Source organism: Ananas comosus, linkage group 2 (assembly GCF_001540865.1).
Source record: "Ananas comosus cultivar F153 linkage group 2, ASM154086v1, whole genome shotgun sequence".
NCBI classification, from domain to species: domain Eukaryota; kingdom Viridiplantae; phylum Streptophyta; class Magnoliopsida; order Poales; family Bromeliaceae; genus Ananas; species Ananas comosus.
Window position 1 is genome coordinate 13,230,669 of NC_033622.1, and position 19,586 is coordinate 13,250,254.

The window sequence follows — 19,586 nt, forward strand, 5'->3', positions numbered from 1 at the left end:
TTGAAATTATTGTGAGTTGGTAATACCAAATTGAATCAAATGAGGCCAATAAGAGGTCGTGATCTCGAACAATCATTTTCTGTATGGAAATTTAATTCTCATGGTAACAATGTCATCCAGTGCAGTTGTATAAGGTCAGGGGCTCAAATCCCTGCTTACACATTCACGAAAATGGAGGTCCATACCTCTGTTCATTCAGGTACGAGCCTACGAGCAAGTTAAATAATAATAATCATAATAATAATAATCATGGTTCAAAACGAAGACAACTTTGGAAAGAAGAAATTGGTCACATGGATTGGATGCTTATGTTTGGGTTAAATATTTGAGCCTAATGGGCTTGGATTTGGCCCGTATAGCCATCAACTCAGCCCACCTCACATTAGGTCCATTAAAAGTTAGGCCATAAAAAGAAACAACTAGGCCCAAAATGAGTTGGGCTTCTACAGTGAATAACGAATTGGGCCCAGTAATAAACTTGGGCCTCTAAGATTGCTCTAAAAGGGTCGGGCCATTGATTCACGTAGTTACTTAGAAGTATGGGACTCAAAAATCAAAATCCAAATTTGTGCGTTTAAAATCAGAATGTTATTATCTTCTACGAAATTTATATATATTATATCACAATAAATTATTCTAAATTAAAATTTTAATATAATGGAATTTGAACTCAGTTATTTAAATCCCCGAACTAAGTACAAACTTATATATTTTATGGAATGACAAATGAAATAGTCTCGCATTGAGATCGACCCCACTATTTTTTTTTTTTTTTAGTTAATGCTTGGAATGAATATCTTTGAGATTGAACCCTAGTCACAACTCACAACATGTATATCTTGGGGTCCCACCACCACACTAGTGTGTAGAGTGGGATAGGTAATTGATATATCAATATTTATCAAAGTTCAAATAGCACTAACTTTATGGAGTGGAATTATGTGACCATAAATCCTTGTCAAATGCTCCTTTTCTTAATTTTGTAACTCCGTCAATTTGTGTTGGTAGTCACAAAGCACTATCAATTTCTTATTTTCACTATTTTCAGTGCTTCAGGAATGATTTGGCGCATTTGAATTATTAATTATAAATTCTAGAAAGAGACCCCACCATTTTAGGTCTGATTCCAATGTCTCCTAAACTTTTTCATAATCAAGATGGATAATAGTTTCGATAAAAATCTTAATCATAAGTTAGAATAAAATTACTTTATCTTATCTACTAAATAATAATAATTATTATTATTATTTGTATTGTTTGGAGTATTATGTGAATTTACCAAATAAAGTTTGGTCGAACTCCAGCATAAGTGGACGGTGGAGAATTGCCCAAATTTGGTAACGAGGGAGTGTCGAAGGTCAACTCTTTGTCAAAATTCAACACTTACTCCTCCTCCTATTATTATTATTATTATTATTATTATTTATTTATTATTTATAAGACCCCTAATAAGGTGTCAACGTACGGATCGTCGCCCAATTTAAAAAGTTTGCTTTTTTATGGATTTTACTTTGTTTTACCTATTTTTATGAGAGTCTAAGCGAAAAAAAAAAAATCTAATATGAATAATAATGATAATATTAAAAATTGACCCGTCAATTAAATTTATTAATTTTTTTCTTTAATTTGGTTTTACTATCTCAATCAATTTTTTCCGCTTCACACACAAACGGAGCGACCGTTGTGAATTTTATTACAAATCAAATTATACTATACAGTATAATTGAATTATTATATTATGCCGAATCTTATGGACAATAATTACCGGCCTTTAGAATTTTAAAATAATAAAACGAAATTATATAAAATGAGAAATCACGTCGGTTTCAAATTTTAAACCTTTTCTTGTGATACCATGTTATAACTATTTATTATTTCTAAATATTTAAATAAATTTAAAAATTATTTTAATATTTTATATTCATCATTTACATGCCAACCACAATGGTTCAAAATGACTGCAACAATACATGCTAATCGTACGTACCAATATCATACACACACAGTACTACATAATAAATATAAATAATAATACATTAAGAATGTTGTTGTACGTACACCTAAATACTTTTACCATTATTTTTATTTTTTTTATTACTATTATTGCAATGCGAGTTCGAAGGGATTACAAAGGAAAAATCTCGTGACAAAAACCTCATTAACATTATTATGTGTACTTCACTTAGCCCCATTCTTTTATGATGTAGTTATTGAGGTATATGGGGGGTCGTTCCATGCATATTAATTGTTTCCTGCCTCAGCATGTCCTGTTCCTACAACTCTTTTATGCACTGCACACTCTCCTCGTCTTCTTCTCTTACGAAGTCACCAATTGAGCTAAAACCCCGATCTCTGTACAATTCCTTGAGCAATTCTCCAATCTGAGTTTTGATTCTAATCCAATTGGATCGGCCGAGAGAAGGCGAATGTCGCGGCCGTTGCACCGCGGGCGATCCGGCGGCGCCCACCACCTGTTTGATCAAATGTGCCAACCAAATAACTTGTCTATTAATGGATATGGACATGAGCTCCCGGGCTTCGGCGGGATCATGAGAAGTAGGAGGAAATTGATGCTCTTCGTTTTCAAACTCGGTGTAGTTTTAGTCACTGTTTTTACCCTTCTCGGCTCCTTTTATTGGGCCGTCTCCCTCTCCGTCTCGTCGTGGAACAGCGTTTACCGCAATTACCGTCGGCTGCAGGAACAGCTTGTCGCGGACCTTTCCGATATCGGGGAGCTCGCGCTCGGCGTTTCGAAGTCTAAGGAACTTGAATTCTGCCCTGAAGAGTACGAAAACTACGTCCCGTGTTATTACAATGTATCGGAGAGTTTGGATTCAGTGGATCTTGAAGCGAATATAGAGTACGAGCGTTGGTGTTCTCGCGGCCCTTCCTTTGGTTGCTTGATTCTCTCGCCGACGAATTATAGAATCCCGCTTAGGTGGCCGAACGGGCGAGACGTCATTTGGAAGGAGAATGTGAGGATCACTGGGCAGGAGTTCTCCTCTGGGAGCTTAACTAAAAGGTAGATATAGATGTTGATGTGAGGTTTGATTTTGACTTTGATTCGTGTGCACGACGTGGTTTATTTACCTGTGTGTTCGTAGGATGATGGTAGAGGAAGAGCATATCTCTTTCCGCTCCGACTCCCTGATGGTTGATGGAGTCGAAGACTATTCGCATCAGATAGCTGAGATGATTGGACTGAGGAACGAGTCTAATTTCAATGAGGCAGGGGTGAGTGAGAAAACTTTTGTGACTTTGTCATGAATAAATTCATGAGATTTTAGTAGGATGCCTTAAGGAAAGGAAGTTCTATTCTGATAGTTTGTTCTGCTGTTAAATTTCTATATCAGAATGATCCGAGTGTATGCGAGAATGATGAATGTTTAGTTTATCGCATGGGAATTATGGGCTTTATTTTTAGAATCATGCTATTAGCTTGACATTTATTATTCACATCTTTTCCACTAAACTGCAGCAGGAAATAGATTTCTAGTCATTCCTAAAAAGTAAGTACAGATATAATTTTGTCAATATTAGGCTGAGAACTATTTTGTTTTAGTATGTCTTTGGAGACAAATTTGTCTCTGCTGGCTGGAAAATCATTCAAAAAACGCTCGAGACATTCGATGTTATTTCCTCGAAGCCCGTTTTGATTCGTGAGGGGAAAGGGCTCCACCTGGTGTTGATTATGGTTTTCATCATTAGTTTGTAGTGTTTCATAACTAGTTTGATATAACTTATGCATCAGTCCTTGGAATTTTACAGATCAGAACTATTTTAGATATAGGGTGTGGATTTGGTAGCTTGGGAGCACACCTTTTCTCAAAGCAGCTGCTAACTATGTGCATTGCGAATTATGAGGCTTCGGGCAGTCAAGTTCAGCTCACAATGGAGAGAGGCATTCCCGCTTTGATAGGTTCATTTGCTTCGAAACAGCTCCCATATCCATATCTTTCCTTTGATATGGTGCACTGCGCTGGATGTGGGATTGAGTGGGAGAAAAATGGTATGCCTCAATCAACCAAATTTGCTTAAAATCAGGCCTGCAATGAATGATTCATGCCTCTTCATTTGTTCTCTTGTCCTCTATCTTGAACTTTTTGTTTTGCAATGATTAGTCAATCTCTCTTATTCTAGGTTAACTAATAACAACATTGTTTTATGCACATAATTGGATTTGTGGAAGTTCACTAGTAATTGTTTAGATTCGGTAGATGGGAAACCAAAAAGCCATTATCAATTGGAAAAGTGGATTATTGAAGGAATGTGCCTTCCCTGTATAATAGAATATTTTCAATTTTTATCAATGAATTCTTTATCCATTAATTTTTTTTTTTATAAAAAATATCAATGCATACTTTTTATTAGTAAAGTTGGTCCTGTCCTCTGGTCCTGTTCAATAGCGTTTTTCTAAGAAACTAAATTTCCACCACAAGGTATCATTATTTTTGTATAAAATAATTTATTTCTTTTGAGCTGACTTAGGTCCCTTCTATCAAATGACCACAGTAGAATATTAATCATTGTTTTTAAATTGGCCTGGATCTCTTTGGAAACGCCCCAGTAAAACAGTAAACACTACTCTTATACTGTGTGTTTACATTTTGGTCCACTTTATTTGTTATTAAACTTATTGCTGTTTGTCATCTCGTTGCAGATGGAATATTCTTGATTGAAGTTGACAGACTTTTAAGGCCTGGGGGTTATTTCGTCTGGACTTCACATTTGAACACTGTTAGATCTCTGCGTGACAAAGAGAACCAGAAGAAATGGACGGCCATCCGTCATTTTGCTGAAAACCTTTGCTGGGACATGTTGTCACAACAAGATGAAACAATTGTGTGGAAGAAGACTACTAAAAAAAAATGTTACAGTTCTCGGTAAGCACTCACATGATTATACCGATGTTTGATCTTAATGAAATTTTGCCACCTAACACTGGTCATAAATAGAAAAGCGGCCTTTACATGTATATTCTTGCAAAGTGATCTATTTGCATTTGTACTCTCGTAAAACCTAGATTAGAGTATACATGCCCTACAATAGTACAGTTTCTCAGAAATATTCTTATCTCAAGTTGGGTAGTCCTTTTGCAGGGATATATACACAAATTCAGATTTTGAAAGGAATTCTGTCTGTAATTAGATAATTTTGAAGTGCTATATATGGAAAAACGGGCGTGCACTTATATGTTTGTGATTTACAAGGATATATTTTACTTGTTTTCCAGGAAAGCTGGACCAGCAGTCTGTGGTAGAAGCCATGATACTGAGTCTCCATACTACAAACCACTTAATCCCTGCATTGCTGGAACAAGAAGTGAGCGGTGGATTCCAATTGAATATCGAACCCCCTGGCCAGCTCGGGTTCGATTGAACTCAACTGAACTTAATATACACGGTAATATACACCACAAAATCATTTGTTTTTCCCATTTTTTGCCTGTTTATGCAATTATTAACTCTACACTATCTGGGATGGAAGGTTGTCCTGTTTCATATGCAGATGTTTTTGAGTTGAAATATAAACATATGTACTGCAGAAAAAATTATTATTATCATATATGTGCCTGCAGAATCTGAGTTTTCATACATGTCCTTTAAAAATTTAATTTCTTCTGTGGCCTTATACTTGTAATTATACTCCTATTTTGCAGGAAAAAACCTTCTTTTTTTTTGAGAGAGGAAGTAGAAAAATACCTTTATCAGAGTGTTTTTTGTAAGAAACTGCACTTTTGAGGGGCATCTATTAAAATTCAGATGTTAGAGGGGCATATATGTAAATTGATGATTTGTAGGGATATCTGTAAGACCCTTTTTTAAATTTCTATTGACCGGTACTTCACTTCCTCAGGCGTGCAGTCAGATGACTTTGCTGAAGAGGTTTCAAGCTTGAATTCGGCAGTGCGGAACTATTGGTCGCTGCTTTCACCACTTATATTCTCAGATCATCCAAAGAGACCTGGAGATGAGGATCCCCAACCACCATTCAACATGCTAAGGAATGTGCTAGACATGAATGCTAGGTTTGGTGGATTTAATGCCGCTCTTCTCGAAGCTGGGAAATCTGTGTGGGTGATGAATGTTGTGCCTGCAAGTGGTCCTAACTATCTTCCTCTGATTTTTGACCGAGGATTTGTAGGAGTTCAGCATGATTGGTAGGTTACTTTTTGCTCTCATTCGATACACATATTTTTGCAGCCTCATGCAGATATTAGCATATACTGAAACATATCTGGGTCAATTCTCTTAGTACAAGCTAGCGTAAGAAACTTATGCTGGAGATCTAACTTCACGAACCTTTGGTGACATAAATTGTTCCAGAAACTCATAGGTCATAACCTTTTCACTATTATCTACAACTAAAATCTTCAGGGTGTAGACAAAATCTGTCACTGGTTAGTTGTTTGTAATATAATCTTTGTATGTGCATGACTTATGAATAGTTAACAGATATTAGGGGAATAACGTCCATGCCATCTTGAATGATAGCTCGAAGTGTGGGACTGATATTTATTACACCTCTGGATAAAATTATTCTTTAATTATATCTGGAGTCTAATTACTAGTTTTGTGGAACTTGGATTAGGTGCGAAGCATTTCCGACATATCCAAGAACTTACGATATGGTGCATGCTGAAGGATTGCTTTCGCTCGAGAGGCATCAGAAACACAGGTGTTCCATGCTTGATATATTCTTAGAGGTTGACCGCATTCTCAGACCAGAGGTATGGCTTAATTACTTCTTTATTTGCGAATTCTTTGAGTTACAAGATGGCTTACGGGCATATTTGATAAGCCAATCCAAGGAATTGGACGCGTAGAGCAATTTTTAATTTGAAGAACATTGCTTGCATTCCTTATTGTTGAATAATTCGAATATTTTTCAATATTAGATATCTAGTCTTTAAGCCTAAATATCTGGTCTCTGGCCCCATCTCACGCTGGCGCATGTGCAGGGCTGGGTAATACTTCGCGATACAGCTTCTCTTATTGAAGCTGCTAGATCAGTGACTGCACAGCTGAAGTGGGACGCCCGTATGATAGATCTCGACATCAGCAGTGATGAGAAACTCCTAGTCTGTCAGAAGCCCTTTTTCAGGAGGCAGCAATGATTATATACCATAAGTTAACAATTAACACAGGTTGTTATTTGGCGGATGATGGCAACAATAAGGAAAAGAAGGATTACAAAGTTAAAAACACAGGAGGAGGTAAGAATTATTGTTCAGTTAGCATAATCTTGTACTTCTATGGAAAGCGCAAGGTTTCCATGGAGCTTTGTAATTAGCGAAATAGGCAACGGTCCTCTCAGACATAAGGTCATGTTGTTCTTTTTCCTGGTCGAAGTTCAGTATAAGGATAGGAATTGTAGCTGCGAAAGCTATCTTAAGTTTGAAGCATACAGAATAAAGGGTTGATGCTGCAGTACACACACAGGTCACAGCCAATGTATTTATGTTGGTATATTACTTTTGAACTCATTCCTCCTTGAATGGGCACTTATTCTTTCTTTTTGTACATTCTTTCTTTGGTTATTGTTGCAGAACCAGTTCAGCAAATCAATGCATCATTTTGTGTTTACTAGGAGAGTGTTTTCGATTGATTACGGTATTTAACCCTGCAAAGTATTTCCTTTTGGAATTGAACATGAAAATTTATCCGACCTAAAAAGGAAAAGAGTTACTTCGTAGCTGCAATTTACACCAAAATTTGCATTAGTGTTGATGGTCAGAATTGGACAAACAAATTAAATTGGGCGAGTGTTTTACCTAGTAGATTTGATTGGTTCCGATAAGAGTACCCAACTCAAATTTGTTAATATTTGCCTCCCTTTGGCTAAAACGATTGAATTAACTTATCAATCTATTTGGTGAACCAACTATCCATTGCTTTATGATTAGAGGCAAGTAATATATTTGGTGAAACCCACTTACTATTTATAATAGGTTTATTAGATAATAAAGTATGCTTAATTATCGTTTGAATAACATTCGCATGATACAAAAATAAATAAAAATCCGACCACTTACTATTTATTATAGTTTTATTTATCTTTTTAATAAAATTAGCATGATACAAAAATAAATAAAAATCCGACCTTAGCTCAGTTGGCAGAGCGGAGGACTGTAGTTGTCTTCAGTAATCCTTAGGTCGCTGGTTCGAATCCGGCAGGTCGGAAATTTTGCTTTTTGTTTTTTTACATTATAATTCTAAATTATTATGAAGTTTGATATAATTTTGTAAATTATAACGATAATTTTGTTGTTACTTCTGCACCACAATAAACATAAACATACTATGAGTTGCAAGTTAAAATAATATTTGAGCCCTTTGAGCCGCATAACGCCCATGAATCGTAAGTTCAACGGAGTCAAGGCCAAATCCTCGAACCGGTATCTTCACGGCTAAACAAACCCTTCCCGTCTCCCCACTCACTCCTCTCGCGACCTTTTCCCCCGCCCATGGCGCGGCGCCTCTCCGCCGTAAACCGAACGTTTCTCTCCAATCTCTCTCCCTCCTCACCCCTCCCAAACCCTAACCCTAACCCTAACCTCTGCACCGCTTCATCCGGCGCCGCCGCCGCCGCCGCGTCGATCCTCCCCTTCCTGAGCTGCAAGCGCCGGAAGAAGCTCCGCAAGAAGATCGCGAGCCCCCGCGTGGCCCCGATCCAGCGCGAGCCCTCGCTCCGCGTCGACGCCCTCGACGTTGCCCTGGACCGCGACGCCGCGTTCCGGTTCCTCAACCGCGCCCGCTCCTTCCTCGCGCGCCTCCCCCTCCGCTCCCTCCCCCTTCCCCGCCGCGGGCTCCCTCTTCCGCGAGCTCGGCTTCCCCCGCGGCCGCAAGGTCTCCCGCTAACGCCCTCCGCCACCCCCTCCTCTTCCACCTCCCCCGCCTCCCCCCGGACTCCGTCCCCCACCTCGCCTTCACCCCTCTCATGGACTCCCTCCTCGCCGAGGAGCGAGCCCTCTTCGACGCCCTCGAGCCCCGCCGCGTCCAGGCCGTGCGCAAGCTCCTCATGCTCTCCGCGCGCCGCCGCGTCCCCCTCGCCAAGCTCCACCACTGCCGCGGCGTCCTCGGCCTCCCCGACGACTTCCGCGACCGCGTCCGCAAATACCCCGACTGCTTCCGCGTCGCCGTCGACCCCGACGGGCGCCACGTCCTCGAGCTCGCCCGCTGGGACCCCGCCCTCGCCGTCAGCGCCCTCGAGCGCAGCTTCGTCGCCGACGAATCCCGCGCGCGCCGGACGTTCAAATTCCCGCTCCCGCACCGCAAGGCGTTGCCCCTCGACGAGGACGACGCGCAGCGGCTCGACTCGCTGACGACGCTCCCGCTGATCTCGCCCTACTCGGACGGGTCGACGCTGACGCCGTGGTCGGTCGACGCCGAGAAGTATCGGGTCGGCATAATCCACGAGTTCCTGAGCCTGACGCTGGAGAAGCGGGCGTCGATCCACCACATTGTGGAGTTCAAGGAGGAGTTCAGCCTCACGCGGCACACGTACCAGATGCTGCTCAAGCAGCCGCGCGCCTTCTACCTCGCCGGCACGGAGATGAACTGGACGGTGTTCCTGAGGGACGCCTATGGCGACGACGGCGCGCTGATCGACAAGGACCCGCAGGTCTTGTTCAACGAGAAGCTGGAGCGCTACGCTTCTTGCACCGCGGAGTCGGATCCCGAATGAAGGGACGGATAAATGATGGAGGTGATGATGGTTCCATTTTGGTCTCAAATGCTCGTTGAGGCATTATTGTTTGGTAGGCACTGATACGGAAGGTAAAGTTTATTATTATCATTCATTCCATTGTCGTGGCTTTTTTTTTTCTTTTCTTATAGTATTTCGCTGATGGTTGGAGCTGGAATTGCTGCGTCTTTTCATTATTGATAGAACGTATAGCATTGATAAGCTGAAGATACAGCACACTTCTTAAATGCCGAGCACCAGATCCTTACGTTCTGATGCTGCCCCTTTGGTTGCTTATGACTATGTTTCTAAACGGTGGGATTTAACATTTTACCTTTCGGTTGATTATTTCTGCCTGATTTCATTCATGTACATGTACTTAAATTCACTTGTCATTCACTTTGGCACGATTGACACAGCCTGTTACCCTTTTCTATATTGGCGTTGTATCCTTTCGTCATTAGCCAAGTAGATAAGTTCATTCTCATCTTCTGCTTTCGCCAATCTATAGTATCTTCTCCACACTGATGTAGTCCATTCTGCACTGCAGATGTATGGTGCGCGAGAGCTCTCTCGATCTTAGAAGAGCTGAGCTGCTGAGCCTAAGATTGGTTTCAGCTAGCCTTCTGAATTCGTTCGCTTTTACCTGATCGACAATTTCATCGGGTTGCCGATCAGAACTATCAGCTGCGAGTTGCCTTGTGCTCAGTTAAGCGGGACTTTGTTTTGCCAGAAACTGCCAATGGGTATGGATTCGCATCAGTTATACTCTTATTACCGCTCAGCATTGTGAATGATGGTTGGGTGGGTCATTTTACATGTAAATTGCAATAAGAGATCAGGCCCTGTTATCCCCTTGCTTTTTTGGAGTTTGTGGAGAGACCAAATCTACTTGCTAGTTTCGTTTAATATGAATCTCATCTGCTCTTGTATTTACTCAGAGTAGTTGGTGCAAGTTTTCTGAGGTGAAGTACTTTATAGCTACTCATTGATGTGAAAAAGTCTAAAATGTAATAGTCACGTAGATAATGTGGTGTCTCCGACTAATTTTGTTCAGGTTTTAAGATTTATCCATTCCATTATGACTTTTAGAAAAATATTTTTATTATACTTATCTCTCGAACAGAAAAATTTGATTGATTGGAATATAAATTACGAGGTGTGACCGTCACAACACTAGACTTCCTTCACTAATGCAGGCTTAAAATGTCCTTTCGATTGGTGCTCATTTTGTTTTCAACCATTAGATTGAAAGATTTTATGTACTAGCTTGATGATTATTTGGTGGTTTGTTCAACAAGTTTTAGTGAAGTACCTTTCATCATTATTATTATTTTTTTCAATTTTTGGTACGATTCATGAGTTATTAGTAACCAGCTGATGAACAAGTACAGCTTTATCATTAGCGTGGAAGTTGCAGGAGTCGTCGCTTTGAGAACAATTTTAAGGGCCAGCCAAAAGATAGAGACTTCTGAATACTTTATTGCAAGATTGTTGTAACGCTTGTACAATTAGTGAATTATTTCTTCGCAGTTGCAAATTAATTTCCCTGAACCTTCGAGTGACAATGCCTTCAAGTTTATAACAAATCTCCATATTATTATCTCACTTGTGCTTGTAAATCAGTTCCATTTCCACTTTAAGGTGGCGCTTCGTTTATTATTATTGTTATTATTATTATTATTGAGGGTAATTCACTGTGGTTCTCAATGATCAGGAGGGGAAGCCGCATTAGATTAGGCATCATCTTACTTTAAGATAAATCTTTGTTTGTGTCCTCTGATTATTTAGCTTCTATAAGAAATACGACAGCAACTGCATTCCTGTGCTTACTGGCATTTCGATAATTTTTACGGTTCCCTGAAAATTACTTCTTTAAAAATTTTCCTACGTCATCTTTTTTTTTTTCCCTCTAATTAAAAACCATATGATAGTTTTATATTAAATAATATTTTAATAAGATTTACTCGTGTATTTTTTTTTTCAGAAAAATAATAATGCTGAGCTTTGTTAATTTCTATCAAACAAATGAAACACTATGATACGTCAATAAAACATCTTGAGCTTAAAGATAAACTATACATGGACTTACAATTTCGAGGATTGTCACGTTGGACTGAACCCGACATTTAGGATTAAATCGGATAAATCTAATCTGGTTCGAAACCAGGCGTGGTCCGAATTAAACCTGGCTCGACCCAGTCGACGAAGATTGCTGACGTGGTGGACCAACTCCATTAATAATTTCACCGGCAATTACAATTGCAATAGGAATAAAAAAAGACAAAATAAATAAAATAAAAAGGAAAGGGCTTTTTATCGCCTGCGTGGTCGGCCATACACGAGGATATAGCTCGTAACGCGGTGTCTCCCTACTCTCCCCTCTTTCTCGCGTCGTCTCTCTCGACCTAGGGTTTACTTTCGCTCTTTCCCCTCCCCATTCCCCAAGCAAAAAATTCGTGCCTCGCTCTTTTAACTCCCTTCTCGCCGCGTCCATGGCAGCTAGGGTTTGGAGGGCGACGCTCCTCCTCCTCCTCGCCTCCGCCACCTCCGCCGCCGAAGTATGCCCTAGGGCCTCCGTCGCCTCCTCGATCGTGGGACATGATGCGGTGTGCTCGGCCCTCGATACAACGGCGGTCGATAGCTATCCGATCGGCGTCGTGGAGGTTTTTCTCTTTTGATTTTTTCCCCCCCTTCTAATTCCCTGTGATTGATTCCACCCTATGTTGTATTTGATTTGATAAATCTGTGTCTTTGTGTCTTTGATTCATTTTTTTTTAAAATTTGAGATATTAGTATGGAGTATTTATTTTAGATTCCCTGGTCCTAATTAGCTTTGTGAATTACTTAATTCTATGACGGTTAGATTCCGTGGAGGAAAAGCACAAAGTAATACTAAAAGTTAGCTTTTTGGTGGTTGAAGAGAAATATTGCTTGTGTTTAACAGAAACCAAAAAGCTAGCTTTGACTTGTCATTTTGCTGTCAATCGAAAGTCTGAATGAAGCGCTTTTTAATTTTTCCATATCTTTTTGATAATAAAATGTTTATACCAGGATAGATTAGAGGAGTTTCTTACGAAATAGTAGTTATTTTTAGGGCTAAATTACAAAGTTGCAGCTTTTAAGTGTTGAAAATATTTTATATCATGTAGATTTTGTTTACTTTTGATGGAATGGAGGTGCATAAGTTCATTTGTTTTGTTAGTTATTACATTGTTGACTATTGTATTATATAATCTGACGGTTTAAGGCTTTGGTGAAAATTCAAAGCCAAATCAAGATGATTCTGTCCTATGAACTGTGGTTTAGAAAGGTCAAGGACGTAAACTTGCTTATCAATCAGATGCTTGAGAATTAATATTCTTCACAAGGATTAATTTTAAGCATGTAAATCTAAACTCGACTTTTAGGCTCTATCATTAACACCGGTAGGATTCTGACTGCTGAGTTTTAAGTTGATTTAGGTAGTTGAGTTATACATGCAAAATTGATTTGAGAAATTATTACTTACACAATGCCTATTTTAATGTTCTAGCATTGCTATCATTGTGAAAGTAACAGGCCGACAATTGGCTGCGCTCATTCCTCACACAACACTTGGACTTTTGAGCTATTTTTTTTCATCCTGATACTTGTTTTTCTCTGTTGTATTTTTCATCCTGCTAAAAATTATCTCTTTGTGATTTTCTAAATCCTGATGCACTTATCTATACTAGGGAGATGAGGCTACTCTGCAAAGGGCAGTGAATCTGGTGCACTGGAACAGGGAGGATTATGTGGCCGTGCTTTTCTATGCTTCCTGGTGTCCTTTCTCCAAAATTTGCATGCCAAATTTCCAGAGTTTGTCACTGCTGTTTCCATCCATCCGCCATTTTGCATTTGAAGAATCTGTCATCAGGCCAAGGTGTGTGTTCAGTTAGTTATATTTGCCGTCTATAATTTGATCATTCATATGCATGGGAAGTTACTGAAATTTTTAAATCGCAGCATTCTCTCAAGGTACGGAGTTCATGGCTTCCCAACACTTTTTCTCTTAAACTCCACGATGCGTGTGCGGTACCATGGAGCTAGGACAATCAATTCCCTTGTTGCTTTTTACAATGATGTTACAGGTAATTTGAATTTCTTCCGTGGTTTATTGGGTTATTTGAGATGGTTCATTAAGTTGGGAAAAGTTGAAGAACCTCTTAAGGACATTCTTAAGAATTACTTCCTAACGAGCATTTTCTTTTAGACCTGAACCTTTTGCGAGGGTGACCTTCATACATACAAGCTTTCTTGCTATTTTTACTCTCAAATGTTCCTTTGTTTTTGTATCACATAGAATGAAATTCTATTCAATTAGAAGTCGTTTTAACATCTTGGCTAACAGACCGACTGTCCCTAGCGCAAGTGGCAAAAGGGCTTGGTGGTTGGTACCCGAGACCAAAGTTCGAATCCTAGTTGATCCACATTTCCAGCTAAGTTTATTTCTAAATGAAATAAACGAAGCGGGTAGCAGCATGCTTACCTTTCTCTCAAAAAAAAACATCTTGGCTAACAGATCTAAAGGTCAAATTGTAGTTTTTATTTTGAAATTGCTATTCGTCTTCTCCTTTCTGAAGCTGGTCCCGGATCTTACATTGTTGTGTTTAAATTCTTGAAGGGATCAATCCTGCATTGTCGCATTCAATGCCTGTGGAGAGGATCGAAGACTTGCTAGCCGGCGATGAAGTAAAGGAAGACATTGTGCAGGAAAACTGCCCCTTCTCATGGGCAAGGTCGCCGGAGAAACTCCTTCAGCAAGATACATATCTGGCACTGGCAATCTGTTTTGTGCTCCTGAGGGTGCTTTATTTCCTTCTTCCGAAACTTAAGACAGCCCTAAAGCGGATTTGGAGGCGGCATACCCGTTTTGCAAGTTTGATGAACTTGGGCCATTATTTCGAGGCACGTATGGAACAAGCCAAGCAAGTATTCGGGAGGTTAAACCCATGCAAACGAAGCAACTTACGGAATGGTGCGATGAATGCTACAAAATGGGCCTGGGCCTCGAAATCACTAGCGTCAGTGTCAATCGGAGAGCCGAGCTCCGGGAGGGCCTCTGCTAGCGAAAGAAGATAGAAGTAGAGTTCTTGCTTTGTTTGTCTGTATAGTAGATGGGCCACGCAATGTTGTTTTTCTGAGTTTTTTCTTTTTTTTTCTTTTTTACTTTTGTTTTTCTACTTATTTATTGGTAGCGGGTAGGGGCGTCGACAATTTCCTCTCTTGGGGGAAGATGATTTAATTGCCAAATTAATTGCAGTTACTTCCTGTGGGGTTATCCACATCTACATCTGATATTCTTGGAAGAATACACCCCCTGTATTCATGTTGTTGCCGGAGAATACTATTTAGCTTATTCAGAAATCTGTCGCTGGTGGCTGCATGAGCTGCTTGTGTTATTCCACAATTGCGTGATCTCGATCTCTTGCTTTCATTATGTTATAACAACAGATTCATTTTCACAATTGGAGCCCATTTGGGCAGATATGATCGGAAATGAATGAAGTGTAGTTTGAAATACATGCAGATGAAAATATAGTCGTTCGAACTATCTATGTTTTGTTTGGGTGGTAATAAAAAATGTTGTGATTATAAATAATTTACTATATTGCATAGAGTGAAAAATTATACTTTATAAAATCTTATTACTTCATATATACGATTGCGAGATTATTCCCAATATAGGGAGGGAAAAATACTGTAAGGTTAAGTTTGATTTTGTTTAAGATTATTATATTCAACTGCAGTATAGTTAATTAAATCTTTTCTTGTAATTTTAATTACAGTAATTAAGCTTAAATGCACTAAATTAAACACCACATGTATATAGCTATTACTATACGTAACCAATTAATTTATGGCCTCTGGAATGATTTTGACCTTTCATGCGAACTGGGACTAAGGACGTACGGTAACGCGTAAGCAAAGTCCGCTATGCTAACTTACCGATTCAGAGTTTCAGATATATATTCATGTGAGATTAGTGCTCGAACGAGCGACTCTTCCTGGTACCATCTCTAGACTTAAATTTAACCAATCGTTAAGCAAAGTACACGAAACGGATGATGTCATCTAGCAAATGACAACCACCGTTACCTCATATACATCAGTTATTCAACCTGCTAATAACCATACATTTTTTTTCTTTTTTCGCTTCTATCTCTATATATATATCCGCCACTCAAATACGCATATGATTAATAATCCGCACGTGTAATTCTGGAAGGATGGAAATTAATCCAGTTGATATTATTTGCCTTATGCATGATGCATGGTCAATCTTATTATTTGATCATTAATTGAAATTTCTTGCATTTATTGAAGACCATATATACGTCCATGGTATGATCGAGAACATAAGCTAAGACATACATGTAAATATCTATAATTAATTCAAGCACGTGCTGATACGAAGAGCGCACCCATCACACTTAAGACTCAGTCACAATGCTCGTTGGCTTCGACCCGACTCAATCTACTTAGACGTTGGGTCTATTGTTGGGCATCTTGTCGTTAGATCTCTTGTAGATCGCACCTCTACTTAACTTATTAGTTTCACCTAACTCAATTTATTAGTCTTTTGGATCTGTTATCACGAGACAGAATGTTGGACCTATTTTAGCCCAACAATAAATAGCTAACAGAATATACATGTATTTATCTCAATTTGAATTGAGAAATTTAATTATCTGAATAATACTATGCGCGGCTGGAATGATAAAACAACTGCTGCTTTTTTAAAAAAAAATTCCCACATACAACACTAACTAGTTCTGTGAGAAAAGAGAAGAAGAAAATCAAGATTAATTAGTTTCGTGAGGAATGCAATAGAATATAAAATGCATGTGTTGTATTTTGATTTTTACTCCCCTTTCTTGTTTTTCATTTAAAAAAGAAAAAAACCTAGAGCATATGAGATATGGTCCATAAATTGATGATAGATACAGTACTGGACAAGGTCGAATTCAAGCAAAAGTTGTGATCAGCTTAGTAAGCTAATCACAAGTGACATGCATGATTCGTGAACATGCATGTCCCGAGAATTTATCCCTGCCGTGCAAAATAAAGAGTCTTGTCCACGGCGCCCCGTGACCTCCAATGACAATTTTGAACGTATACCATGAACTTATAATTATTGCAAGCGAAAAAAATCAAACAGCTAAGCCTATAAATACCTGTTATAACTCACGTATGCTTGTATGAAACGTTGCATGCAAAAATAAATGCTTAAAAAAGGTACTTTGTTGAGCAAGAGAAAGAGATACATATATACAAGCTAGGAAGGGGATATATATATATATATATGGGCGTTTCTTTAGAAGCCTTGGCCATGGCGGGAGCCGACAACGTCGATTGCTCTATAGACTTTGATGAAGATGATGATTGTCTCTTTCCTCAACATCTCCTGGCGAGTAATAAATTAGTTGGAGTAGATGAGAGTGATGAAGATGTTGATGATAGTTCCTCGGAAAGTAGACGAGGATTCAGTAGAGAGGAGATAAAGGCGAGTGATGAAGATGATGATAGTTCTTCGGAAAGTAGACGAGGATGTAACGAAGGGGAGATAGAGGCGAGTGATGGAGATGATGATGGTTCTTCGGAAAATAGGCGCGGATGTAAGGGAGAGGAGGTAAAGGCGAGTGACGAAGTAGATGATAGTTCTTCAGAAAGTAGACAAGGATGTAACGAAGAGGAGATAAAGGCGAGATTGGCGTTATGGGCTAAAGTAGTTGCTTCCTCCATTAGAGAAAAGTTTGGGATATGTTGATGTTAGTTATCTAGATCGAAGAGGAAGCTTCAGTGCTGAGCCTTTAGAGCGCTTGTGATTGCTGGATTAATCCTTTCTTTTTGGCAAGTTAAAAGATTTAAATGTTGATTTTTTTTTTATTTTTTTTTTTTTTGAAATGCAATGTTCTCAGCTTTAGCCTGCATGTGCATGTGCACGTGCATGTGCTTTTCTTTCTGCTTGTTGTACAACTGGTCTAGCCAGATTATTGTTGACCTTGCAAGCTGTCGTATGGTTCATATGTATCTATGTTGTGTACTGTGCTTCTCTGTAGACTTTTTTAGTTAACTTTTCTCTTCATATAACTGGGTTAACCCATTTCCCAAAAAAAGTTGAAAAATAACTGTCTAATAAATACATTGTATCTTCATATTGTCTCAAATTGTTTGAAGTTAATTCATTGTATCTTTAATTGTTTGTTTTAATTTGCAAAATAATCAATAAGAATTAGTGCTTCTACACAATGCAAAAGTTTACCATTGGACTGTGATTGATAGAACTCTAGATACAAGCAAATTATTGCGTAAAGTTATAGAATATCTATTTTAAAGATGGGAAAAAAAGAGAAGATGATCACTAAATATTCAATTCAGCTTTTTTTTTTTAGTAGTCCATTAATTGGTAGGCATCTTTGAACACACATTTTTTAAATTATAGTAATTCCTCACATTTAAATGTGTTTCCTTGCATTCTAAATTTTTTTTAAAAAAAAGCTTATAAAAGACGAGTAGTCAAGAAGGATGCTTATCCTTTAATTAATATTCTCAATTAATTAATTAATGTTCTGATTATCTAACTAACTTACTTTATTAACTAGTTATCTAACTAATTAACTAACTAGTGAAAATAGCTACTCATTATATAAATCTAGTATTCTCTAAATCATGTACAGTTTATTAAATTAACTTTCTAAACTATCATATATTTACTTTTATATTTTATAACCATACGCATCCACCATTTTCCCTCTTCTGGCCCAATCGTGAAGAAGCTATTATTTTATTTCTAAGAATAATTTATTTTTTAGCTAAAATACAAAAAATTAAGAATTTACTTATTTTATAAATTATTTTTATTTTAGAAATAACGAGAAATAGTTTTATTTTGGAAAACTTCAAATATCGCCTATGTGGTTTCATACTTTTTACTTTAGTACCCTGTGATTTAAAATGTATCAATTTAGTACTATGTGGTTTCACACTTTTTTATTTTACTACCCTGTGGTTTAAAGTGTATCAATTTAATACTCTGTGGTTTCATTTTTTTCTTTTCATCGGCTTTTCTGTTAATATTTCGTTAAATTATAAGCAAAAAAACTTCAGATACCCTACCTAGATTTATCTAATATTTATTTTATTATTCTTTAATTTTAACTTTGTCATTGATTTTTTTTTCCTCCGTTAATATTTCGTTAAATTATATACAAAAAACTTCATATACCCTACCTAGGTTTATCGGTTTTAACTTTGTCATTGATTTTTTTTTTCCTCCGTTAATATTTCGTTAAATTATATACAAAAAACTTCAGATATCCTATTTAGATTTATCGAATATTCACTTTAGTACCTTTTAGTTTTAACTTTGTCACTGATTTAACAAAAAAAATAGTGAAATAGATAATAAAAAGAGAAAAAATAAAATCATAGGGTACAAACTTGATACATTTTAAACCACAGAATACTAAAGTAAATAAATGCAAAATCACGAAGGCTAACTTGATACATTTTAAATCACATCATATATATATATTATTATATACATAATTTTGGAAGCATGATTTTCAAAGTAAACTACAAGCCGCCATGTGGTGTATTTTTATGAGAAGTTTTAATATAACTTAATAATAGTATAGCTTATTGTGTTTCAATATTATATATATAAAATAGTTATGAGAAGTTCTAATATAACTTTATAATAGTATAACTTATTATGTTCTAATATTATACTAGCGTAGGGACCCGCGCGATGCGGCGGGTAGAAATATTTTAGTAAAAATTTATAGTCTATAGATTTAACAAACAAATAAAAACGTTAAAAAGAAACAGAAAAAATATTTAAAATATTATGAAGAGTAATAAATAATAAAAAA

General features: G+C 37.8%; 3 protein-coding genes and 1 non-coding gene across 4 annotated transcripts; all 4 read left to right on the forward strand.

Moving 5' to 3' along the window:
- LOC109725684 (probable pectin methyltransferase QUA2) lies at positions 2,062 to 7,586 on the forward strand. Its single transcript, XM_020254970.1, has 8 exons — positions 2,062 to 3,022; positions 3,105 to 3,234; positions 3,769 to 4,009; positions 4,661 to 4,883; positions 5,234 to 5,403; positions 5,857 to 6,160; positions 6,592 to 6,730; positions 6,962 to 7,586. Exons 1-8 carry the CDS (start codon positions 2,427 to 2,429, stop codon positions 7,115 to 7,117), a joined length of 1,959 nt encoding a protein of 652 aa, XP_020110559.1. The 5' UTR covers positions 2,062 to 2,426; the 3' UTR covers positions 7,118 to 7,586.
- TRNAY-GUA lies at positions 8,099 to 8,183 on the forward strand. Its single transcript is given in 2 exon segments — positions 8,099 to 8,135; positions 8,148 to 8,183. It is a non-coding gene; the product is annotated as a tRNA-Tyr (tRNA).
- Positions 8,302 to 11,290, forward strand: LOC109725692 (protein ROOT PRIMORDIUM DEFECTIVE 1). Its single transcript, XM_020254982.1, is given in 4 exon segments — positions 8,302 to 8,775; positions 8,777 to 8,858; positions 8,860 to 9,779; positions 10,238 to 11,290. Coding segments are annotated over 3 exon segments (1,218 nt in total). The 5' UTR covers positions 8,302 to 8,467; the 3' UTR covers positions 9,688 to 9,779; positions 10,238 to 11,290.
- Positions 12,000 to 15,115, forward strand: LOC109725699 (5'-adenylylsulfate reductase-like 3). The gene is made up of 4 exons (XM_020254996.1): positions 12,000 to 12,353; positions 13,404 to 13,591; positions 13,675 to 13,799; positions 14,333 to 15,115. The coding sequence occupies exons 1-4, from the start codon at positions 12,183 to 12,185 to the stop codon at positions 14,788 to 14,790; spliced, it is 942 nt and encodes a 313-aa protein (XP_020110585.1). The 5' UTR covers positions 12,000 to 12,182; the 3' UTR covers positions 14,791 to 15,115.

Excerpts from the sequence above, each read along its gene's own strand:
- LOC109725684 (XM_020254970.1), top strand. The coding sequence starts at position 2,427 with ATGTCGCGGCCGTTGCACCGCGGGCGATCCGGCGGCGCCCACCACCTG. Across the intron at positions 3,023-3,104 it reads TCTGGGAGCTTAACTAAAAG|GATGATGGTAGAGGAAGAGC; the intron begins GTAGATATAGAT and ends GTGTGTTCGTAG. Across the intron at positions 5,404-5,856 it reads AACTGAACTTAATATACACG|GCGTGCAGTCAGATGACTTT; the intron begins GTAATATACACC and ends TCACTTCCTCAG.
- LOC109725699 (XM_020254996.1), top strand. The coding sequence starts at position 12,183 with ATGGCAGCTAGGGTTTGGAGGGCGACGCTCCTCCTCCTCCTCGCCTCC. Across the intron at positions 12,354-13,403 it reads ATCCGATCGGCGTCGTGGAG|GGAGATGAGGCTACTCTGCA; the intron begins GTTTTTCTCTTT and ends TATCTATACTAG. Across the intron at positions 13,592-13,674 it reads GAATCTGTCATCAGGCCAAG|CATTCTCTCAAGGTACGGAG; the intron begins GTGTGTGTTCAG and ends TTTAAATCGCAG.